Source organism: Scomber japonicus, chromosome 4, assembly GCF_027409825.1.
Source record: "Scomber japonicus isolate fScoJap1 chromosome 4, fScoJap1.pri, whole genome shotgun sequence".
Classification (NCBI taxonomy): Eukaryota; Metazoa; Chordata; class Actinopteri; order Scombriformes; family Scombridae; genus Scomber; species Scomber japonicus.
Genome location: NC_070581.1, coordinates 21,394,468 through 21,419,555, shown reverse-complemented (window position 1 = coordinate 21,419,555; position 25,088 = coordinate 21,394,468). Strand labels below are relative to the sequence as shown.

General features: G+C 40.2%; 1 protein-coding gene across 1 annotated transcript; it reads right to left on the bottom strand.

Moving 5' to 3' along the window:
- Positions 1-1,600: 1,600 nt before the first annotated feature.
- dnah12 (dynein, axonemal, heavy chain 12) lies at positions 1,601-23,565 on the bottom strand. Its single transcript, XM_053317974.1, has 73 exons — positions 23,456-23,565; positions 22,882-22,969; positions 22,762-22,788; positions 22,472-22,661; positions 22,312-22,378; positions 22,066-22,224; positions 21,744-21,939; positions 21,338-21,526; positions 21,060-21,213; positions 20,881-20,972; positions 20,591-20,769; positions 20,362-20,497; positions 20,121-20,246; positions 19,904-20,038; positions 18,997-19,190; positions 18,674-18,917; positions 18,389-18,574; positions 18,083-18,283; positions 17,785-17,979; positions 17,530-17,651; positions 17,296-17,431; positions 17,067-17,213; positions 16,770-16,889; positions 16,460-16,616; positions 16,200-16,372; positions 15,955-16,107; positions 15,621-15,860; positions 15,162-15,407; positions 14,923-15,042; positions 14,700-14,809; positions 14,380-14,563; positions 14,112-14,252; positions 13,918-14,001; positions 13,511-13,699; positions 13,252-13,371; positions 12,974-13,159; positions 12,745-12,896; positions 12,445-12,583; positions 12,156-12,322; positions 11,770-12,025; positions 11,343-11,639; positions 10,948-11,126; positions 10,317-10,509; positions 10,001-10,162; positions 9,695-9,889; positions 9,233-9,366; positions 8,984-9,146; positions 8,787-8,867; positions 8,516-8,692; positions 8,283-8,414; positions 8,087-8,176; positions 7,859-7,999; positions 7,533-7,774; positions 7,302-7,449; positions 7,051-7,196; positions 6,682-6,896; positions 6,395-6,587; positions 6,124-6,316; positions 5,863-6,035; positions 5,403-5,543; positions 5,107-5,265; positions 4,733-5,028; positions 4,398-4,651; positions 4,141-4,281; positions 3,879-4,016; positions 3,565-3,798; positions 3,285-3,473; positions 2,918-3,021; positions 2,626-2,830; positions 2,374-2,511; positions 2,174-2,265; positions 1,972-2,065; positions 1,601-1,765 (listed from the first exon to the last, which is right to left on the bottom strand). The coding sequence occupies exons 2-73, from the start codon at positions 22,954-22,956 to the stop codon at positions 1,601-1,603; spliced, it is 11,691 nt and encodes a 3,896-aa protein (XP_053173949.1). The 5' UTR covers positions 22,957-22,969; positions 23,456-23,565.
- Between the last annotated feature and the right edge of the window lie 1,523 nt (positions 23,566-25,088).

Sequence of the window (25,088 nt, the reverse complement as noted above, 5' to 3'; positions counted from 1 at the left end):
ATGAAGCAGGGAATATCTGCAGCCAGTCTTATTCTTGCTGTTGAATTAGTATAAATGAATCTAGTGACACTAAAATCACTTCAATATTGATTATAATGATTCCAATTTGCATTTATAATTTCTTAACTTTACAGGCCCAATGAGAGCAGATTTCCTGCAGAGAATTGGCAGTATTTCTGTAGCCAAAACAAAAACATGAAGATTCCTACTACAAGGAGTGCTGGTGTCATTTAACAGTATTGCTCAAACACTAACTGAAGGTAGAGAAGGAAACGTCATAAAGAAACAAGACGTGTACAGCATTATAAGTGCTGTAAAATGATCTGGTACATGAAAAGTCAAAGCTACAAATAATAAAGTTAAACAGGTTAATTTATATAACATCAATGGCCTAATCAATTAGACATTTTCACTACATGCATTATTAATTATTGTCTAATGTTTACCGTCAGTCAGAGGGCTGTGCTCCTCTCGTGGCTTTTACAGGTCGAGCCAATGGCTTCCTCAGTAACACATACTGCAGCTATTTATATCCGTGTTACCATAAATATCAGATCATGGGGCCATCCCAGCCTGCACCTAGCTTTGACCTACTGAGCTCTGCAACAACTGCCACCATTCAGCTCAGATACACACTCAGGAATGACACAAGCAAGAACAGCTGCATCACTTTTCCAGTTACAAAAAAATATATATATACTTTTGGGATTTGATCAACAGTTTAATTGTAAAATGTATTGGGTATGTATACCACAAATAGTGTAATTACTTTTTATAATTCTTGCTGACATTTGGGGCATTGTTACTGGACTGTTTTCTTTGGTCAAACACTGTATAATAATGTGTAAAGAAATAACAATACAGCAGATACAGCATACACTAATATATTATGAGATATTCACAAGTGTGTAGACAATATTAGTTCACAGTGAGGCATCAACAGCCTTGCAGGTTACAAACGCAGGCAAGTTGCCATTGAGAACAAAAACAAGGGCACCTAGAGATAATTTGATAGCATCAGCATTAAGTGGGTTCCTAGTTCTAGTTATGAGTCATGTGTTTTTGATTTTAGAAAGCTATATTTTTCACATTTGGCTTGTTACTGCTATGTTAAAAACACTAATTGTGCACCAAGGACATAAGAACTAGTGCAAAATTCAAAAGGCATACATGCAGTGCTGCTTTTATTATTTGAGTGTAAGTAAGTGTGTAAGGCAGTTTTATCCTTTTGAAGGAGTAATTGAAAAGTAATTGCTGTACACTGGGCTGATTATTATGTACTGTAGGACTAGATGGGGAATAAACATGTGAGCTGTGTGTAGGGACAAAATAAGAGTCTGCATGCAATATGTTTCTACAGTTTGTTTATTTTTTTAAAGCCTGTGCAGTATTTTTTTTCCTGTTGTTATTCTGGAATTGAAATAATAGGGAACAGCTGTTCACGTCCATGCTCTATGCACATACTCCCTAGTTGGTCACAAGCAGATGTGATTATGTTTAATTTTGCATAGTTAAGAAAACAGGGAATCAGACAAGGACATCAAACTGTTTGATAGGTCCCAGTAAACTGCTTGAGTCTTCAACAGCGTGCTGTCTGAACTCAGTCATCAAGCTGACAGAGCGTGGCCACACCACGTTTGATCCAGTGTTGAGGGCGCCTGGCAGTGGGCAAGATCATGGAAATGACAAAATTGGTGGAATGGCCTGTAGTAGAGAGGGTGCCCTTCCTCTCACTGGTCTTGTAGATAGGGCAAATATAGAGTTTCTCAGGCTGATTGGTGTTCTTGTTTTGAGCTGCATGGCAAAGAAACAGGAGAATAAAAAAGAAAATAGGAATGGGTTGAGAAAATGGAGAAATAATAATTAGAGAGAATAACAGCATCATGTTTACAATCATGGAGACACAAATAAGACCTGAAAACATGATTGACAGTTAGTTTGTCTTGTGTATCTACAGAGAAATACGGCAACAGTATACAAAGTAAGGTTATATTTACTGGGCTTAATCCAGATGATGGGCATCAAGTCAAAAAGGACTTTGGGGTACTGCTCAGCCAGAACTCCACTGATGATAGAGAAATACACAATAGTTAAGGTTTATCAAGTCTCCCTGCACTTTACTATTTTATTGATATAAACATTATTCAAAAATAACCCTCATATGACCATCTACCTTTCTTTGTCCCATCGAGCTCCATCAAGAAACAATCCATTAATGTAAACGCCATCTTCAGGCGCCGTGTCTGACTCATCAATAGCAAGGACCTGTGAGATAAATTCAAGAAAACAAAATGCAAGATGTGTATACTTTAATAGCTATCAGAAGTTGTCTTAGTTGGAGAAAGAAAGGCAGTACAAAGCCCGTCTTTTGACCTCAAAATCAAAGCCTAGTAGATCAATGGGGACACGATATTTCCTGGCGTAGTTCTGCATAGCCCCAGTTAGGAAGGCCTGGGTGAAGAAGAAGCCAGGCAGCCAGAACACGTTGGGCTTATTGGTGTCGTACCAATCCTACAAAAGCACACAAAGTAAAAGTACAAGTGGAGTGAAAAACTCAACAGAGCTCCCATAAAAGTAATCATATTTAAGCATACAAGACATTTTTTTTACAATAAGCAGTCTCACCTGCAAAAACTTGAGCCTTGAGAGAAAGTCGGTGATGTAACTGCCCAAGGGCTTAAGGCTGGGGTAAGAGCGCTTGGCCCATTTCTCTGGGACCTTGCCCACTATCAAACTGCCTGCAACTGCCTCCAGCTCTGCATCCATCACCACCAAACCCTTGATAGCCTTCAGCAGGTTCTGTAGACTTATACGGATCGTACTGAAAAGCCTAAAAGACAGGAAAAACAATATTGCAGTCATATAAGATAGGTTATGATGTTTTTTTCAAGTTCTACACTGAGCTGTTTGTCCATACGTGTTGTAGCGCTCCATCTCTTGGACGAGCACAGTGTTCATGCTCTCCTCGTAGAGCACTGGGAACTTCGAGAGAGCTGCTTCTATGTCAAAATTAGCTGGAAGCTGGGGAGAAAGTGCATACAGGTTATAATCAAGGTAAAGGAAACATCAACACAAATTTCCACTTTATGGAAAAGATACACTTTCACTGATGCTGTATTTTCTTCCAAAACATCAAATCCAATCATTTTAAAATAGGTTCTAAGATCTAATAATACTGCTAATACTAATACTACTAATAATACTAATCATATACCTTATAATATGCTACAGCTAAAATAACAATCTTAAGAATTGCTAAATGATGAGGTTTGATCAGCTTATACCTTAGTCAGGATGTCATTTGCTATGTCATACAGGGCATTATCACTCCCAGAGCTAGCTCCTCCCTTAGCTCCTCCTCCCTGGGTCAGTATCAGTGAATCAAACATCAGTTTGTTCTGCTGCAGATCCTTAGAAATGTCTACATTTTCATGCATTCCAAACACCTCTGGGTGCTGGCTGAGTGGAAGTTCCTAGAATACGATAAAGAGCATGAGTCATGACAAAGAAAAAACAAATGTACATCTTAATCCTTTTGATGTGTGTTATCTCAAGTGGTTTCACCTTGATAAATTCAATGTAATCCTCATAGATAGATTTAGGTGGGGCATAGTATTCGCCGCTGGGTGAGAAAGGGTAGCGAGGTTTCTCGATGACGTCCTTGTTGTAGAAGTCAGCTAACATGGTCATCAGGAGCCGCCTATCCCAGTCATCTGTTACACGGCCACCATAGTTGCACTCCCCAGTCAGGTATGTTATGGCCTCAAAGGGCACCTCATCATATTCATTCACAAACAGCTAAAGAGGAAATTAAATTAAATGCACTTCAGATTCTTGGTGATGATAGGAGCTTGACTATTGTAACTCTGAATGAATACCTGGAGTTGTCTGATGCTTATACGTAGGTCAGACTCATTGAATCCATACGGGATATTCCAGCCCAGTGGACCAAACTTCTTCCTCTCCTGAACAAGAGCATGGAAGAAGCACAGTCCGTACAGGAGCTTCTCCCAAATCTAGTGTAGAAATCCAAGAGTTAGAGTTAGCTGGAGAGAATTTACGACATTTGATACTTGTTTAAATAGATAGATGGAAATGCATAAGACATACAAAATGTAAATAAGTTTCTCCCTGACTCACCAGCTCCTTATTGGTGCAGTTATTAAAGAAGTTTTGATCAGAAACAGGATCTGACACGTAAGACTGTAGCAGGTTAAGTCGAAGTCCTGTAGGAGGCTCATTTGTCATTTTTACCCCATTCTGCAGGATGGTGACTGGAAACTGAAAACAGAAAGGAAGTTGCTTTATGACTATGATTAGATGAAGGTTAAATCTTACAGCTTACTTAAAGCTGTTCATTTATGCACACGTTCAGAATCAAATGCACTATGCTTTACCTTGGCTGAGGGGTAGCTTGTGAGCCAAAGGCGGAAGTCTGGGTGGCATGTTGCAGGACTTAAGTCCTCACAGATTTTCTCTAGGGTGGACATCCAGGAAACAGCCAAGTGACAATTCTGCAAACACACCCATGTCCCATCCTGCATGGCTGTAGCTATCATTTTGGCAGCAATGGGGCCCTGGCCCTGTCCAAGAGAGATGGACTGAAACTTGGTGCCACTCATGTTCTTGTCAGTGGCAAACTTCAGTAAGCCTGTGGAGAGATATTATTATATTTAATGATTTTCAGGATTAGCATTACATGGAACATTGACAGTGGTAATGGTGGACTTACTAGCCATTGGATCAGCTCCTGGAGACAGCACGAACACCAGGGGAGTGGTGGAGTTGGAGTCCAGGTAGCTCTTACTCAAGTCAAAGGGAGGGGGCTGAACAAATTTCTTCCCCAGTTTGCCAGTTACATATTTAGTCACAGCTGGAACTATCTTATCAGGCCTGAGAGCACGAACAATGATCATCTTCTGCAGCTCATTGAGCTGTTCACACCATGGTGAGAGCAGTGGAGTGTTGCATGGTTCTTTGCTGTCATAAATAGGCCTGAAGTCTTCTGGGCTCTTGATGAAAGCCTCTCTGTGGGATAAATAATACTTTGATTAACTCCACTGGTCAAAATGAAATAATAATGAATGAGTAAATAATGCTTGTTACTTTAATCCCTGTAAGCCAGGCAGGTCACTGGCTCGACAGATCTCATCCCAGCTCTTGTCCTGCAGCCAACTGGGGTCGGGGTTTGCAATGGTGTTCTGCAGGCCCACTCCTCCAGTCAACAAGAACATGAAGTCAGAGTACTCAATCTCGTCTTTTGCCCTAAATAGAAATATCAATAAAATATATCACAATATCAAATTAATCCAGAACATTATGAGAAAATGGTTAAAAGCTTAAATTTGATTCTACTAGCCTGAGTCAGTCAGTCAATATCACCAAGCTGCTTTGACACTTACAGGAGTAGATTGGAGCAGAGGAGGAAGGAGAAAAGGAGTTTGTCCTTCTCAAACAGAGAGCGACAGACATTGCAGTACAGGTTAAAGGTGAAGTGATCAATCAGGTATCGAAGCCTCCTCTCCAAGATCTTGGACTTGTTACTGAATAAAAGACAAAACATATGGAGCTTCAGTTAAACAGTGAGGACGCATTTTAAATCTAGCTGAATCTCAAGTAAAGGTGGAGTAAAGGGTTCCCCCTCCACTAGCCACCATAGTTGCACTTTAGTCAAATATGCACATCTCTGTCTCCACAAGACACAAAATGTTACATTTAATCTCCTCCACTAGAAGCTGCCGTATAGAAATAAGATATAAATCATCAATCTGCCTGGATCATAAAATCCAGGCAGATTGCATTTGTCTTAATGCATTACTTCTTTTGGGACATGGCAGGTTAAACCTTATGACCATTACTCACCTGTCCTGGATAGAGTTTATGTACAGGTTGACAAACCAGCTGAGGGAGTACTGGTACATTGGGTCTATGTTCGTCAGGTCAGCAATGCTGAAGAACAGGATAGAGGAGTGCTTGGCGATGGCTCTGTAACCCTCTCTAGACTCTGCTATTTTAATCTCTGTCTTCTCTGCAATCTGGGAAATACAGAAACAGTTGAACATTAGTTGATCAAATATCAACTCATTCACAATCCAGATTTTCATTGTTGTGCTTATTGCACACCTGCTGTTTTTTAGATATCTCATTGGACATGATCTTTGCAGAGTCTAGAATCTGAATGGCACTCTCATCCTCCAGGATATTTCCCTCAGATGACTGGAGTGTCTCCAAGATCTTGTCCTCAATTTCCTTTAGTTGCCTTTTATTTGCAGCTGACTGCAGAATTAGTGCATTTCTCTCCTCTTCGAGCTCTGGCCTGTAGAAGAGATGAAGCAGAAGCAATGACAAGAGGTATTTCAGTGGGATACCAACATGACCATTTTATGACCTCTACCTCTCTTTAGCAACCACAATGCCCAGTAGCTGGTCTTCCAAGCCCTCTGGGGTAATCATAAAATTGAGCAAGGACACCTTGGTGGCCAGTTCTGGTAGATAATGGGGGTTCCTCAGCTTAGTGGTGATGTAGAAACGGAAATCACGGGAGTACTCAATTACACTCTCTCCTAGCCTGATGCAATCCACACCACCTAGGTCAAACAAAAGTTCAGAATTCTCAATTTTCACAAGTTCTGAATTTTAATCTCAGATGGTCCTTTGGCAACCATCTCACATTCCCAGCACCTTGTTTGAAGGTTTGTTTGAGCAGCAGTGGTTCCAGCGAGGGGTCCAGCTCCTCGCCTACATTTTCCAGAAGCAACGGTGTTCCAAACTGAATACAGTTTTCCAATGTTCTCATGTAGTCCCCATCTGTCAGCTTGATTACATTCAGTTTGTTGTCTTTCTCTGAATTCTTTACCCATTTGTTTGCCTGGCCCTGAGGGTCAATCATCAAGGGCCTACAAGAATACATGAGATTAATTTTAAAAACTGAAACTGGGTAACTTTGCTGCTAGTTTTATTCAACTTTAAGCATAACATGTATATTACTGAGAAATGTTTCAGTAAGAAGAGATTTAACTTTACCCCAATACATTTCAGCAACAGACTCACCATCTCCGTGAATTACTGACAATGACACCATTGTCGATAGAGAAGGAGTCACTGGGAAGGCCTGCAATGGTCCAGGCTCTAATCTTAATGGGATCTCCCAGGGTCTTACTGAGAGAGAAGTCATCTGATGATGGAATGTTCTTAGACTAGAGATATTGGAGTACATGAAAAGAAAGGTAAGAAGCAAGTACATGTCTGAATTCAAAGACAGTAACTATGAAAGTTTAAACAAAGAACTAAAGTAATGTTACTTGGCAGAGTTTGGTCCATGACTTGGTGCAGTCCTGTCTGAAGCCAGCAGTGAAAGCACCCAGGTAGGCAATGACACCAGCAGAGATAAGAACATCTCCAGTCAGGTTGTCATACGTGTTCTGAAGATCATCTGCTGCCTTAGACCATCTAAAGACAGACACTTTTTCAGTTAGTGGTACACTGCAATTTCTTAATTGCAGAAAGTCATGAATCCATATAATATTTATCACCTGGTTTTCTCTCCGCCCAGACCACCAATGAGTTTCTCAGCCCTTTCCAACTTCCTGGCACACAAATCCACCTGGAACTCCAGCTGGGCTTTTTCCTCTGTCTTCTCCTTGAAGGTTTTTTGAAGGGCAGCTAAACGATCCTCAACCTCCTTTAGCTCACCTCTCTTCTGGTCCAGCAGGGCCATGGTAGCAGCCAGAGACTCCTGGGCCTCTGCAAGATTGGCTTTCTTTGGAGCCACAACCTAAAAAAGACACAGAGTGGTTAAGAGCAAATAAGTGTACGAAAGCATGCACGTATCAACAAAGCAAAGCTAGATAGACTGCACCTTTGCCACCCTGTCATACACCTCCATCGCTTTGATCCACTTGCACAGGCCCTCTGCTGCAGAGGAGGCCTTTGCCACTATGGTGGGGTCAAAGTCGGGGTTAGTCATGTACTCACTACGGATTTTTTGCATCACAGGGACCTGCAGTGAAAATACAAAAGAGTTAGTCAGAATGAAATGGAAGTTTAAAATATAACTAAATAATAATGTTATTTTCCTGACACTCACAGGAATATTGTCCTTATCATATTCTTTAAGATCTCGTAAGAAGTTCATGTCACCCAGTAGCTTCTTGCTTGGACCCCAGAAGTCAAAAACCTAGATGATAAAGACAGCTATTCATCAGGATATTATTATGATTAGCAATGTAAAAATGTTTTGTTATGATACATTTTGGCAGTGTTATATTTTTTCAAAGTACAACCTTTTTCCCGGTCCCAGCAGGGTCAGCTATCTTATCCGGCTTTATGTCCTTCATCACACACACAGCTGACATTACCAGCTTCACCCCTGAAGGGGGATTTTTCATTGACTTCACAATTGTAACATCAGAGGGCTGCAATGAAACAGCTCAACTTACTCAAATGTTGACACTGAAAACTGGTCTGTATGGCAGAAAATGGCACAGTGAAGCAGTGCAGTTTAAAGCATGCTCACCTTCAAAGTGTTCAAGGCTGAGAGAGCAGCCTCCAGAGCAGGGATGGCCTCAGCCAAATCACTCTCACACTCATTCTTCAGAGCCTGAGCCTCATTAGCTTTAATTGTTGCTGCCTCCTCATCAACACGCACAACTTTACTTTTGGCCTCCACCTCCACAGACTCCACTTCAATCACCTGGAAGTCATTGCATTAAATAATATATATTTAATGTAAATAGTTATATTCTAGATTGATGTTAAGGCTGAATGATAATGTGAAATGTATTTACCTTCATCATTTTTGTGTTATCTATCTTTGCTTGTTCCAGTTTGGGCTGTAAGTCTACCAGTTCCTTTTTCATCTCACCAACCTATGTGAGAGATTGTTGCAATAAATTAAACAAAGGTATACTGAATATTTAATAAGAAACTGGACAAATATAGGACAAATATAAGATAACTCAAGTAAAAATGGTATTGCATATACCTGAGATTCAGCGAAGGCTAGTTTATCCAGACCATTGGTATACCTCTGTTTTGCCTTCATGACAGTGTCTCTTTTCTGACTGAGCAGCAGACGGAATGCGGCAATTAGCTCCAGATAAGATGTAGGTGTCACATAATTATGCCGACCTAGCTCAGACAGGAATCTGCAAAGACAACAACAGTGTAATTAAGGGATCAAAAATGCACTGCACCTTTGAACATAAAAATTATAAATAATCACACGTCATACCTGTGTGAGAGCTCTTTGGCAGAGTTATGGAATGTTTTGCAGATGGGTATGACCTCCTGCCTCTCATTTACACTCATCTCCAGCGTCTTGAGGAAGGTGTTGGCTACCCGCTCAAGAGCCTCCTCTGGCCATGGCTGTCAGGGCAGAGAGATGAAAAGGATAGTGAGGACAGGGACAAAGACAACAGCATTCAAAGAGAGACTGCTGACACACTTTTCTATTCCCTTGAAAGAGAAAGTGTGCCCAAACTTTTGACTGGTGTTGTATGTATCAGAAATTCTCCTTTTTTCTTCGCTTGATGTTATTGTTATTGTTGTGAGCACAGAACCAACTTGATTACTGACTGGCACACAGATACATACACAGACAGAATTTAGTATTTTCCTTGTCTGGTATAAGCAGTTTATTTGACAAAAGATAAAAATCTAACTAGAAGGGTCAGTCTTAATGCCTCTATAGTACCTGGAACCAGTCAATGGTACAGCAGTTGATAAGAGATGGAAACTGCCGCAAGCGATTTCGAAAGGCGTCGCCAATGGGACTGAAGGCCACAACAATGTGTAGGTTCTCCCTACAGCGTGCCACAAAGAAGGCAAACAGCGTCAAAGGGCTCAACTCCAAATTCTTATTACCAGCCTGGGCGATGGGACGCACTGTCTGCAGAAATAGAGATGAAGTAAGCAATATTAAGTTTAAATCCATATGGTGTTGTTTTTACAAGGTTTACATTGCTCTGTAAGGGAATATGCATAGTTTATAACAACCTACCTCCATTATCTCTTGTTTTTCATCTATGGCAAACAGATTGGGCACTTCCCCTGTGTTTAGTACACTGTCTACATCTTCTAGAAAAGCCTCATCTTTGATCTGTGTGTCAGTTAGCAAGAATACCGTCTTCTGACCTTTCACTCCAGCATTTTTCAACAGCATCTGTAGTATAAGGAGAAGCACGCAGACAAGGTATTGTGACTATGTTAAAATTTGATACAACAGTTTGAAAATCAAAAGCATCACAAGCAGAGATCAATGTGGTTTGAGGAAAATACAAGATTACAAGAAGTCTGTTGTAAACCATAACACTGACCTTGAGGTCATCTCTCCACTCGGTCATGCCGTAGCTCTTAGAGATCTCAGGCTGGAACATGGTCATGTGAGCCATAGATGTGGCCAGATGAGTGATGGACTGGCGTCCGCTGCCTCCCACTCCCACTAGCAGGGCATTACCTCCTGGCTGCTTCAACACACGGCTGATGCGGGACAGGTGCTCCAGGACATAGCTACAGGATGCATACATTTTCTTATCAGGTGATCAAGTTTCCAAGAGTGAATTGAACGTAAAAAACACATTTTATCAACTTAATACATAAAAGCCATTTAGTTGCACATTAGGTCTAAAATCTCATTTTTCTTCTGACAATAAAAAATATTAATTAAGTGCAATAACTCCACATTTTTTTTCTTTTTTAAAGTATATTTTTCTGGGCTTTTTTGCCTTTAATGAACAGGACAGTAGAGATAGACAGGAAACAGGAGGCAGAGAGAGGGGAAATGACACGCAGGATAAGACCGCGGAGCTCGGGATTCGAACCGGGGTCGCTTGCAACGAGGACTATAGCCTCAACACATGGGGCGGGTGCTCTACCTGCTGAGCTATGCTCAACCCATGACTCCACATTTTATGTATGTAGTTTACCGGAAGCCATGTAGCCATTTACCGGAAGATGACGAGATTCATGTGATTCTTGTGCATCTGGTTGTATTCATCAAGACAAGACTCCACCACCTCAGCAAAGCTGTCCATTGAGGGCACCTCAGCATACAAACGCTCATCATCCTCCAGGTCAGGGTTCATGTAGTCACCAAAAAGTAGATTTCGCATATCTTCCTCAACCAACTACAAAAGGAAGATCAAAACAAATAAAAACACATAGATTTTCCTTACCTTGATTTTTGTCAACGAGGTGTAAAAACTTTAAACTGTTTCATATGCTAAGAGAAACTGAATCCAAAAATGTATATATCATATCTTATTTAGAATGAAGAGGGGCAAGCAGCTTTTCTTTCCTACACTACATTATACTGCAGCGAATATAACTGAATCTCTGCTTACTTTACGGCCTTTTTTCAGGTGATCAAACACCTGGTCAAACTGCTCTTTGAAGTGATCTTTGAGGATGCCGTTCATCAACTGAAAGACCCATTCCCGATCTTTGTCATCCACTAGACGGTCATAGTAGACACGGAAGACCTCATGAACAAACAAGCGTATCATAGTGCGTTTGTTCTCCAGAGACTCCTTCTTCAGCAGCAGGCAACCTTGGATTACACGTGAGAAGTCCCGCAGGTTGAAGGTGTAGTGAGACTTGGCTGGAGTAGGCAGCAAGTTATCCATTGCTTTCTTATACACCTAGAAATTAAAAGCATAAGATCAAAAAGCGATAGAGAAGACACATGATTGATAAGAGCTTTTGACACACATAAAAATGTATTTATCTTGATTATGTTCTGACATCTCTATGGGTTTTTAAGGGACTCACTTCCATTGTAGCTGTCACTATTTGGTTGCCAACAGTGAAACATTCTGGCGGGAATGCATTGTTTTTGAGATAGAAAGCCACCACACTGGAGAAGATGCGAACCATGGTGTCATCACTGAAGGCATTGATACTAACAATGTTGAAGTGTCGCAGGAAGCGAGAAGTCACAGCATTTCTCCCACCACCAGGGGGACCCATAGCTGAGATGAACTGGAGGTCAACCAGGGTGATCTTGGATGTATCCTTCAGATCGTACCTGCCAGAGCACAACAACTGATTGTTTACAATGGCTTATGTCTCTCTGATGTGGTTATTTCACTCTGCCTTATTTATTATCTCTCTCTTGTTTTGATGTTAAATTGGCATCTATAGTGGATAGTTCATACCAGTTTCCATGGTCCATATACTGCCGCAGAAGTTCCACGGGAGGCTGCGCTCCAAACTGTTCTAGTGCAGGCATGTTCATGTCATCTACAAAGATGACACACGTCTTTCCCACGGGGGGGCCAAACACTCCCTTCCTTCTCTTATCTAACCTGGACATGATGATATTCTGGAAGACGCAAAATATACAGAGTGAAAAAAGGAAAATTTGTTTTTATCATCTTGTCTTGTTTGTTTAGATTGTCATTCAAAAATTCAAATTTCTTAAGTCCATGACTGCTATATGCTGACCTGGGTCTGGTTGGCACTAGTGCGGGCTGAAAAATTGATGAAGAACGGCAGATAGCGGTCTTTGTCTAGATTGTTCATCAACTTCTCCTTCACATACACTGACTTTCCAGTACCAGTAGGACCAACAAATAGTAAAGGCCTGAGCAGAGAAACAGCAAATCAATGTCTAGCAAGAAATACATTTAGTTAACATTAGAATTAGAAATCTATTTTAGAAGTCAGACAATAATTTATTTAGACAAGTTATCACTTTTGACATTTATGTCTATCAATGCCTCTGTCACCCCTTAGAATACTAACACTCCGTAGTTGATGCAGAGGTCCATGAGGTAGGTGTAGCGAACAGTGTCAATGGTGGGAACAATGATCTCTTGCACTTTGGTATTTTTGTCCCCCAGGTTGACATTTTTGATGCCATCATTCCAGTGAATCCATTTGCCTTTTCCTTTAAACTGTACACAAGATTACAGCGTGATTTACTGATTTAAACACAAGTAAAATACCTCTGAGTGACATAATCGCACATTACCTCATAGAAATAGTCATACACCAGGCCTTTCTCATCCATTGGACACTCCCATTTCCCCACAGTGTCAGGGATTGGTTCATCTGTCTTTCCTGACACAATCACTCTGAAGAACTCACTAAACTTCTCTCTGCTGTCTGAATCACAGCTGCCACCCACAGACCACACCAGGGAGAAGGCAAAGGCTGCCTGCAATCATGAAGTAAGAGAAGGGGAGGTATTGTATCAAAAAATCTGAATATTATATTATTAAAAAGGATATAAAGGGTAAGGGTTCTTACCATAATCCAGGTGCGAATATTTTTGTTCCCAGGCTCCACCTTAAGAGGTTCAGTGAGCAGCATCTCAAACAATCGACATAAGGACATCACTGTATTACTGTTGCTAGTGGAAACGACTTCCTGTAAATAAAACCATGATCCAGCATTACACAAACCCTGTAATTTATACTGTTTTTAAATGAGTGTAAACGTCTACTTCTACATTTCATACAGATATTTGTGTCTGGATTGTTCTGGGGCCTTACCCCAGAAAACTTACTCTGCAGCTTTTACGTAGCATCCTGAGGGCAGGCGGCAGCAGCCAGTGGAATAGCTCAAGCAGCAGCGAGCGGTTGTCCGGGCTTTGCAGAGTATCAGGAAGACTGTTCATCCAGGAGATTACTAAGGGCTCCCAACCCAACTGAGATGGTTCCATGTAGATCATACCGCATCTACTGACTGTTGCAGGCTGCATTGGAAGAAAATAACCAAACAAGACCTTTTTATAATGTCCGATTACAGCTTGTCATTTGTTGTTAATTGCTATTGGCTAGTTGAATGTTTATTAACATCTATTCGACAGTGTTGGTGATTTAGTAGTGAAAAGTCCAACAGATGAATTAGCAATTGTTAAATTTTAAGACAGGATAATCCAATAAATCATTTTACTCCAAAAACCTAACTTACTGAGGCCTGTGATAGATCCATTGCTTCAAAAATCAGACTCATCTGATTGGACATCGAGATAATCTCACCACTCATCAGGCACAACTGCGGAAAAAGAGCAAAGCAATTAAGTTCTTATGCAAGTATGTCAACAACTATTGTAATAAAACTCTGAAATAATACAATATCAATTTTTTTTACTGTGTATGATGTACCTTTTTGTTGTCATCCAGCACAGTGTTCATGCTCTCAATCCACAATGTATCTATGGGACCATCAAACACCACCCATTTACGGTCTGGTGTCTCAGCCGATGCAAACTCTCGAAATGTGTTGGCCACAATCCCATCTGTCCACTAATAATGAGGAACACATGAGAAGAAGAGAGTGAAAAGAGGAAGAAACTGCCATGTGTTGTCCCAGGTCTAACAGGAGGATCTGTGATACAGTATTCATATATGAGGATCCAAGGCGCAGGCCTACCTCATGGGAAACCAAATCAAACTGTCCAAAAAGCTGTCCCATGGTGATGGACTTTGGGTTCAATGTCCTGTAGATTACTTTCTCCACCTCATCACACCCTCTCTCATTCATGAGAATCAGAGTGTCAGCTAGAATGTGAAGCACTTTGGTCTTTCCTGCAAAAGGCTCTCCCACCATCATGAACCTGATATAAAAAAATAGTATTTTGATGCAATACTGTGTTTCACATATCCACTTCATGCCATGTCCCAATCATGTGAAATACTGTATAACTAGAGACATGGCATGCAAGATATCATGGAAATTAAAATATAAAATACCCATGTCTGACTATCATCATCTCATAAGTCTGGATCATCTTCTCTAAGAAGACCTGTGTTGGCTGTACATTGTGATTTTTACAGCACTCTGTAGAAGCCTCCAGGAACAGCTGCCAAATATATGAAAAAATACAGATTGTAATATACAGAACAATATTAAACAATATGCAGGCATTGTTAAATTAAGGACAATAGAATAAGTAATAACATCAGCATATCTGACCTGATAGTCAGCTTCAGGAAGGGAGATGCCTGGGAACAAATCACTAGTGATTCCATTGAACAGCGGAATATCATGAGAGAGAAACTTAGGCTCATTAACATCCTTTATGGACCTCAGGAGCTGTGAAAAAAAAATATAATAGACAGATACTGCAAATGAATTGACAAACCAGGGAAGTTCACAATCAAAACATACTCTATAAACTAATGTTGAGCAAATGCATTAATTTCAGTAAATACCAGTATGTCCTCATTCTCATCAGGAAACTTGAGCTTGAGGTTTCCTGCAGCCACAAGTACAGCTTTGACAGCCCTCATGCCGTAATCATAATGGGATTGAGAGGAGAGCTGCTCTGAACAGAGCCTGTAGGTCATCACAATCTTTACTGACAGTGGTTTGGCATTGAGGAATCCATATGAATACAGAGAGATCTCTGCTATAAGTGCATAGTTGGGGACCATCATTGCCACTGTTCGGAACAACACCTGAGGAACAGAGAAAAACAAGAATAATACGTTAATGTGTTACAGCCAGTGCTACCCTCTATTCCTTCTATTATGTTATACACAGCATATAATTAAATAATTGTTATTAATCTAATTTTAAATGCACTGCATATAACAGCCAACATTTTTCATAATTTACAAACTTAATCAACAATGTCTGATAATATACAATTTGTATTCACTAGTAAAGACCTTGAGGTTATCAGGGAGTTCTGAACGTCCTGCATAGCCTGGGTTCATTGTGATGGACACGAAACAGTTGGGGTTGAGTTTGAGCATGGTCCCTTCGAAGTCAAAGTACTCCAGATTCAATTCAATGGCCCTCTGGATGCAGAGAACCTGCTGGGCCACTACAGACAGTACCTCCAGCTCAATACGGTTGAACTCATCAAAGCATGCCCATGCACCAGATGAAGCCAGACCTTTGAAAAACTGAGAGATTGCACCAGAATACATGTCAGTTAAGAAATATTTTTGCATTTTGTTACTACAGCATTAAAATTAATAATATAAAGGTGACATTTACTTTGCCCATGGCAAGGTAATCCAGTCCATCAGAACAGTTGAAGACTACACACTGCACAGCTAGAGCTTTGGCTAGATCCTTGGTGGTTTCTGTCTTTCCTGTTCCAGCTGGACCCTCAGGTGCACCACCCAAATTCAGGTAGAACGCCCCAATCTATAACAGTAAGAATCTGATCTTTGAGCAGTATTCCAATAAGAAAGTGACATGTATTCTTGTTTAAGCAGGTTATTTTTCAGTTATTTTACCAGGGTCCTGTAGCATCTGTCAGTCAGTGGGGTGATGACCAGACGTGGTGAGTTTCCCAGGTACTCATAGGCGTACTTAACATCACAGTTAATTATGCGAACACGAACATTGTCATTGTTCCAGTAGTAACGAAGCTGGGCTAGCCATTGGAAGTCTGTTTCATTTGATACACCTGTTATGAAAGAGACATATTATTTGTTTTTTCTAACTTTAACATTTTTTTTCTGGGTGCTGTTTCTGAAGCAAAGGTATGAAGTACCTTTCTCAATTAGTTCCACGACCACATCCCTGGCATGGACATCAATTGTGACCAGCGCTCCCAAAGTGGTCCGTGTTTGTTTAGGCAGTTTCCCCCTCACCAGCTCCACAATGTCATTCAGCTGTTTCTGGAGTTGCTGATAGTAGTTTTTTAAACCCTACAGGGTAAGAACCACAGTTACTTTTTTCATTTCTCCCAAGGTGATACTGTTAAGGTGATATGTTAATCAAACGAAAGTATCAGGTCAGTCAATAGGGAGAAAATCACATCACAAAAATTTCACTAGATCTTAAAATAGTTAAAAACCTACATCAGCCCCTGCCCTGATGGCTTCATGCACCTCCAAGGTCCAGAAAATCTGAGAGGTACAGAGCACCACCTGCCCAGGCCACTCCCTGACCCACTGGCTCCGCGGGGTCTCAGCATAGGCCTGCCAGTACAACCACACTCAAACACTCAGCTTTCATCAACTCACATTTATACTCACACATAAGAAGAACCTCAAATGGTTCAGATGCAGCGATCTAGTATGTATAACCTGATTAAATTAGATTTAAATAATCAGAAATCTGTGTATTACTTAAGGTATGGTGAACAGTGAACTCACCACCCTGGAACGGGCCACTACATCTCTGACACTGCGAATCATCAAATCCTCCACCTGCACCAGCCACTTCTCCACAGCTCCTTTGGCTTCAGCTGTGGATATGTTCTGGATTAGCTGAACACGCTCCCCTTCACTACTATACATGGCCTGGGCAAGAATGGTATGCAGTTTAGTAAAAGCCACAAACCATTCTGTTATGTAACAATAGCAATATGTGTGACTGAGTTACCTGGATATCCAGATTGGGTAGGAAGTCTAGTTTCGAAATACCCTCAAAGCACTTCTTCAGATGGGGCTGTACCCGCAGTGGGTCCTTGGTCTCGGACAGAATCTCCAACATTTCATCATTGGACAAAAAGAAGAACCTGGCAGCGACAAGTACATAGCAACATAGAGGGTATCAACATCTGCGTTATTAACAAAGAACTGGACAAAACAGACACTGCTAAATTGTTTTGTTTACCTTGGAAAAAAGATACGCTTCTTTTCCAAATAAGCATTCAGTCCTTTCATGATGCTATCGAGGAGGATGTTCGAATCTTTCAGTTTCTCTAGCAAACCAGGCAATGAGGTCGCTGCCAAAATCTACAGTTACAGATCATCAGTTTACTCAAACAGTCTATCTTTCAGAATTTCTTTTTTCAGAGTACTTTGCAAACACATTTTCACCTGTGGACCAGAAGTCATATGGTAACCATAAACCTTTGCTGACAACTACCTTAGGGTCCTTAACGCAGTGCCTCATGACCTCTTTCCAGTTTTTGTCTACGGTTTGGAAGAGTCGTCCCTCCTCCGGGATCTGCTGCATGATGTCCTGGGATGAGAAGATGGGCTCCAGGTAAAGCCACTGGGACTGCACCTTCAGCCACTCATCTATGGTTTCCTGGATACGAAGCAGCCGCTCCTCCCATAGCTGAGATCACAGAACAGACTTACATTTCTGCAGGACTTGCCATAAAACAACAAATCCTCACAACTGGTACAACGTGTATGCAAATTGTGCACTTAAAACTAACTTTGATCTCATTTTCGAAGGGTTTGATGAACGGTGAGCCCCTCATAGTCTGAGTCTTCACAATTTGGTCATCTAGCATTGTCTGAATCTCATCCAAAGCAGTCAGGATGGACACTCCAGTCTCCCTGTAAGGTTGATGGTGGAAAGAAACATTGTCCCAAATAGTCACCATGGTTTGCATAGCCTTCTCCAGGGAAAACTCCTGTAAAGACACATAGTGGAGATATGTAGCATTCAACAAGGCACATAGTATTGAAGTTTATATCAAATGCTGTAGAGACAAACACAACACTTTAGGACTTCTCACTTTACTAGCTGCAGCGCTGATAGACTCAAACTCTTCCAAGTAAGGAGCCAGGTTTTGTTTGAGAACTTTGCGTAGTGTAGTACCAGAGTCAGGAGTGAGATCATATCCCACTATCTCGGACATCTGGTTCCAGTGGCGAGCTCTAATGCCTTGATTACACAAGATACACACTACAGGGATATGATCCTGTTAACACAAGCACATTCCACATAATAGTTTAGCATCAACAAACAAGATGATGATACTTCATTCATGAGCCCATAAAATAATAGTTACATAAAGTACCTTAAACTCTTTGATTTGCTCCATTACAGTAGAGCACAAAAGTACTGTAGGACTCTCCCTCTTGCTTGGATCATCCTCACTAGCTTTTTTCTTAGTCTTTCCAGCAATCTTCTCCATTTCTTGCTCAGCCTTGTTCTGTTTCTGTTGGAAAAACTTCAGCATCTTGAAGATCTCCCTAAAGAACTCATCCACTTTTACTTCCATGCTCTCGCCATTTAGGTCCTGGAAGGAACCATCCATCCATCTATACAAAGAGAAGATGAAAAGGTTATCAGGGCAGATTTTGTAATTAAAACACAGCATACATCAAACTGAAATCAGACCTGTTCTCTGTGCGATGCCAAGTCAATATAAATCCAAAAAGCTTCTGGTACGGCTCAATGCTGTCTTTGATGACCTCAACTTCTGGGTAAAATGTTTGTTCCCATTCATAAAAGGCCTCTTCTTTGTTAATGTAGTCAATTGTCTCCTCAGCCTCTTGGAGAAGTTTCTGAACTGTCCTGACATCCGCCACATACTGCAAAAAAAAAGTGACAACAAGACAGTTACACCTACAGAACAGTGATCTTGTTCTGATCCAGAAAACATGGCTTTCCATCTGCACTGAAGTGGCAAAAAATGAAAATCTCTTAACAGCAATATCAAGTATATTTAAAATGTTTCTCTCTTTGTCTTATTTTTGTTTCGCAAATGATCCAAATAGCTGGCTATTAAACAGAAAACTAGATAATGTGGTCTTGTTGTTGAAGTATAATAAACATGTCAGATTGATTTACATGGTCATATTTTAATATGGCTATATAATCCGGCTACATTATAAGTTATTTAAGTAAAGTTGATTATTGACATTTTGGGAAATATGCTCATTTACCTTCTTGCAGAGTGTTAGATGAGACAATTAATTCCAAAAATGTGTCCGTTCAATATAAACCTTGAACCACAAGCCTATTAGCTTAGCTTAGTATAAAGACTGGAACCAGAAGGAAATAGCTAGCCTGACTCTGTCTGAAGTGAACAAAATCCACCTTCCAGTACCTCTAAATCTCACTGATTAAATAATTAGTTTAATACGTACAAAAAATTATATTTCAAAATTTGTGGTTTTATGGTGGATAATGTGAGGGACTATTTCATGGTCAGGTGCAGTGACTTCAAGGAGCTTTCAAGTTGGTGGTTCAAAATGTTGAACTGTTCCTTTAAGGACATCTGAAAGTGCAAACAACACTGTACCTGCTGCATCATATCCATCTCAGAGCAATGTGGGAATTCCTCTATCCTGCGTCCCAACTTCTCAAGCTGTACCATCAATCTTTCTCTTTTAGCAAGCAGCTCTTGCTCTCCCTTCTTCTTGGCCCCCTGCATCACCTGAAAAAATACACAGCTCTCCAGAATCAGGTCATTCTTAAAAACACAACCAAAACAGTTGTAGGAAGAACGGGAGTATTACCTCATCATTGATTTCAAAGACATGGAGGATTTTCTGAGGCCAGAGAAAGACAGTCGAATTAAGCTCTAGATCCTCTGACTCAATGATGTGGACATCCAGGAGGTATATCAGTCTGCAGTACACTTCCTGTCAGAAAACAATGTGGTTGTAAATTATGTTAAATTTTAAGATATTTTAAGAAATCAATACAGATGCAATTGTGTAAAATACAACAGGTAAAACAGTTTATCAGGTTACTTACCATTATTCTTTCATTAAGTTGTGCAATACCCTTTGTCTTAATGAACTTTATGTAATCTATCATCTGGGTCATGTCCATTGTGTTCTCTGGTACTTTCATAGCTTCCTCTCTGATAGTTTCAAATTCAGAGCAGATCCTTTGAACAGACACAAAATAATTACACATACATAAAAATGTGAGCCTTTTAAACAGGGAGGGACAATTGCTTTAAAAAAAAGTATCAACCCACTTTAGATTTTGCTCACGGTGGCTGGTTATCATTTTCTTGAGAAGTACTTCAGCATAGTTTCTGGCTTTGTTTGCCAGCCCCTGTTTCAACTCTTCACAGTCCAGATGGACCATCGTGAAGTGGGCTTTTGACGGGAGGTTGATAATGTTCTTTGACAGAGCACGAAACTCCTCCACTTGCTTTAACGCAGCCACATTACACATTGGCAATCATGAGAAACATTTAAAACAAGGAAAGAATAGGTCTATAACACATGCAGCACAAATTAAACTTGATTCTTGATTTGTCACCTCAGTATATTCTTCAAAAGAGTGCTCCTCTTCCATGAACTTCTCCACTTGAGCCTGTGCAGTTCCATTGACTAACCAGTCGTAGTTGTCAACTGCAATATAAAGCAAAAAAATCAGTAATAATCAAAATTAAAATAATTGGGGTGGTGATAGGAAGGGAGTGGATTATGCAACATCACCATAAGTCTGAAAATGTTTGTCAGGTTCCTCTAGATTCTTGCACACAGCTGCCTTTACAGTGACCTGAGCCCAAGCTAGGATGTGATCAGCAACTCTGGCATCCACAAACGAGGATGTGACCTGTGACAACCATGACTGGACTGTCTGTACTTTCTGTGGATCAGTGTCATAGATTAGATTAGATTAATACTAGCTCAAAAACATTTACAGAAATGTGTGAAAGAAAAAAAAAATCAGCACATTGTAAATCGAAAGTGGCTGTTACACATAACCTCACCTGCAGTGCATTTGTGATGGCATTAAGAATTTCAAAAACTGCTGCTTCCAGATCTTGTAAGGTGGGGTAAATTTCCATCTTTTCATCATCAAATGTCAAGGCCATGCGAAAGAGGGGCAAGCGGTGGTGATTGCTTGGTTCAAACAGATCGACAAACTCCTCTATATTTTTCTGAAGCAGGGACTTCAGCTAGGAATTTAGAAAAGGAAAAATGTAACATGCAAACAATGTTAAACTACATAAAAAAACATTCCATAATGAATTAAGTACCAAACAATTGGCAATCACAATAAAGGACTGTATCACTTTTGTATTTCAATAATGAGATATAACCAAAATAATCTAAATAACTCTAAATAGTTTGTTTGACTCCTGTCAAGTCCAAATCTAATCAAAATAATCCCACCTGATTGGAAATGAGGGTGGACGCACAGTCATAGAAGGAGTCCAATTTCTCCTCTTTAACTCCCTTCAGTGTTTCTTTACTTGTTAGTAAGTGGATGACTTTCGGAAACCAGGTATTCATAATGCGCTCTTCAGACCTCTTACACTCCACTGCCATTTTGTTCTGTAGGCTCTTACAGTCCACAGGTCCTGAAGCCCTGAATCAACAGAAGCCAAAATAAGATCAAAAAGAAACTTGAGCAAATCCTTACATGAAATATCTTAACTGCATGTGTATGCTCATTTTAGCAGTGCTGTGATGCATTCTTTATGTCTTTCCTTACCTGCATCCTGAGAGATCTACCAGGACCAGTGGACCAAATGTCACGTAGCCAATATCTAAGACAGTCTGCATTACCGGATGAAGAATTTGCAGATTTATTTGTATCATCTTCCGGCTTCTGATAAAGGTTTCATGCCATGGTTGGGAGAAATCAAGGACTCTACAAAAGACAATAAATATATGAGAGACTAGAATAACAAGTACTTTGTTATTGTGTGCTATTTTTTTGTGTACAGCAGACACTCACTTTGGTTGGCTAGTATGTTTTTCAGAGATAGTCCCTTCATTTTGTGGATTCTTCAATACTGTGTCCACTAATGAGTAGATATGGCACAGTGAGACATGATTCACCTGTAGTCTACATCTATTATGTAACTGTAGATATGTGTACGAATAATTGGTAATACCTGTATGCTTGACAATCACATTGCGGAAGTTTTCGCTGACTTCCACGCAGAGCTCCTGCAGTAGTTTATTTGTGTCTGGTCTCTCTTTAAGTTTAGGTGGCACTCGGGCAACTATGGAGTCTAACCAATGCTGCTGGATTGGAGGGAACGGGCGGCTCTCTACACACTGCTTCAAGAACACATAGTTCATCTGTAAAGATGGTCAGAATAAAATATGACAGCTGTTACACATAAAGAAATATTATTTAGTTGCTTATGAAGTCAAATGTAATACCAAAAACTAAACTTACTTTTCGCCTCCGCTCTGCACTAAGCATCTGTAAAGAAAGTTTTGATACATACCACATTATATTGTACACTATTTCGATAATAATATTTAAACTGTGTGTTTAGATAGAATTATGTCTTACGGAAAGCGGGAGCTGTGGCTCTGGTGACTGGCATTGCAAAGCTCTCTTGTCTTGGTTTTGTCTGTAGGCCTCCATTGCTCTAGACACCCTGTAATAGTTCAGTTAACAAACTGTCACATTGCAGGAAACTCAATGATCTACAATGATTAACAACCCAACTTGAGATAAATATTCTATGTTGAATAATGATTTGTGTCATAATACACAATTACCTCATTATATTCCTAAACTGTATATCCACTCATTCTCCCTCATTAAAAAATCCTGAATATATGAATGTGCAAATCTTTTTTTCATTTCAAATATTTATCTGCTGGACACAAAATGTTTCCTACCTCTCTATAAAACAAGTTATCAGTGTATTTGCACTGGAGGCTTCAGATTTCCACATCACACTAACTTCAATATTGGACTAGGATTGACTTCCAAACAGGTTGTGATGTTATAAATCATGCTCAAAGGCATACACCCCATAAGACTGGATAAGAGGAAACACAGCTGAGGGGACCTAGATGTGGCTATCATTAAGGTACTGACAAATGAGCTGCCATAAGCTGCTGAGCTGAAAACATACAATATTCTGTGGAGTTGCTCTTGTTGCACTTTACTCCTCCTGTGCCTCAGCAGCCTCTTGTGAACCGTTAACGTTATCCTGTGCTCCTTTGCTGCTGCGGCCTGTCCGTCCTCTCCCTGCTGCTGCTGCTGCTGCGCGCCTTCAATCGGCGGCAGGGTTGTAAACTCTGACATGCCCTTCACCGCTGACGCTTTGAAAACTTCGGGAGAGGTCGCCATTTCTGGCAATAAACCGCTGAAAAAAGAGAAAAAACTAAAAAACTTCCAATACAATTTACAAACTGACGTTAATGTTGCAGAAATAATTATCTCAAAAGATACCTGCAATAAATACCAATTGGATAAATGCCGTTTACCTGTTTGTTCATACAATATCTTCTTGGTTTCGTTAGTTTACTAATAGCCAAAGTCAATCTACTCAAGTCAAGTTTCACCTGTGAAGGGACTTTGGAAACAAGTTAACAGCGTCGTTTCCATAGAAACAGCAAACAGGGAAGCGAGGCGGGGCTTGTCATGTTAAATTCTCCTGTATGCCAATTCGGAGTCGCCCTACTCTGCCTCTGATTGGCCACTACTAAAGACATGAGGAGTATGATTGGTCAAACTTGGGGTAAGAATACCAGAGTGAGCCAATCAGAGGAAAAGTGGGTAGGGTCATGACAAATACTGCCTCCTCTAACTGCACCCTGATGAAAGCTGGTTTGTTGCCTGAAATATAAAAACTTAGAAAAAAAACCAACATAAAATAAACAAGAAATGCAGTTAATATAATGTGTATTCTTGTGTGTATTTATTGTCTATTTTATGTCACATCCTTTACATTAATATATTATACTTAACTTCTAGATGCTAACATCTAGAAAAAAGTGTTATGTGTAGTAGCCTATGCCTTTTTGCATTAACTTAGAAAATCCAGTTTTATATTTATTGTTTTACTCAAACTGGAAAATATATGCAAGACATGTAGCCAAGTCACACAAACAGAGTTTCTAAATGATGCTCAGACAGTGTTAATAGAATAGAAATGCTGTTTTCTTTTTGTCAAGCTTTTAATTTAAACGTAAAAACAATTCTCATGTGTAGAAAATTGTTATAATAATGGAATGTATCCTTTCACTTTCTTCCTTTGAGAAGCAGGGATTAATACATACAGACAGTGAGTTTAAGTCCCTCTGCTGCTGCAACAATCTACAGTTTGGACTTCATGACTTTCATGAGTCCACCAGTGGAGGTCCCTTTAGTTCCTCTTAAAACATAGCCTATGCTTCCTCTGTCACATGTAAGCTATTGAATCTGTTGAAGCCAGGGGCGATTCTAGGATCAGACCTTTAGGGGGGCTCAGCTCCTGATAAGAATTTGACATACAATGCCCTGCAAGTGTTCAAACCCCCTGCTAAATTACACATTTCACTAGATTACAACAAGAAATATTAATACATAATAGAGTGGTCTACTATAATAATGGTTCAGAATATACAATCACAGATCTCTAAAGAGAAGACTCTAAAATGAACCCTGAGGGAAAGACAATAATAATGACAGAACTATCCAAAGTACATTAAACCTGTTATAAAACCATTTGAACCTGTAGCATAAGTGTTTGTCCCATCTCTAACAAACAGGCTCGCAATATA

Excerpts from the sequence above, each read along its gene's own strand:
- dnah12 (XM_053317974.1), bottom strand. The coding sequence starts at position 22,956 with ATGGAGGCCTACAGACAAAACCAAGACAAGAGAGCTTTGCAATGCCAG. Across the intron at positions 22,662-22,761 it reads GTGCAGAGCGGAGGCGAAAA|ATGAACTATGTGTTCTTGAA; the intron begins GTAAGTTTAGTT and ends CCATCTTTACAG. Across the intron at positions 9,890-10,000 it reads AAAAACAAGAGATAATGGAG|ACAGTGCGTCCCATCGCCCA; the intron begins GTAGGTTGTTAT and ends CTATTTCTGCAG.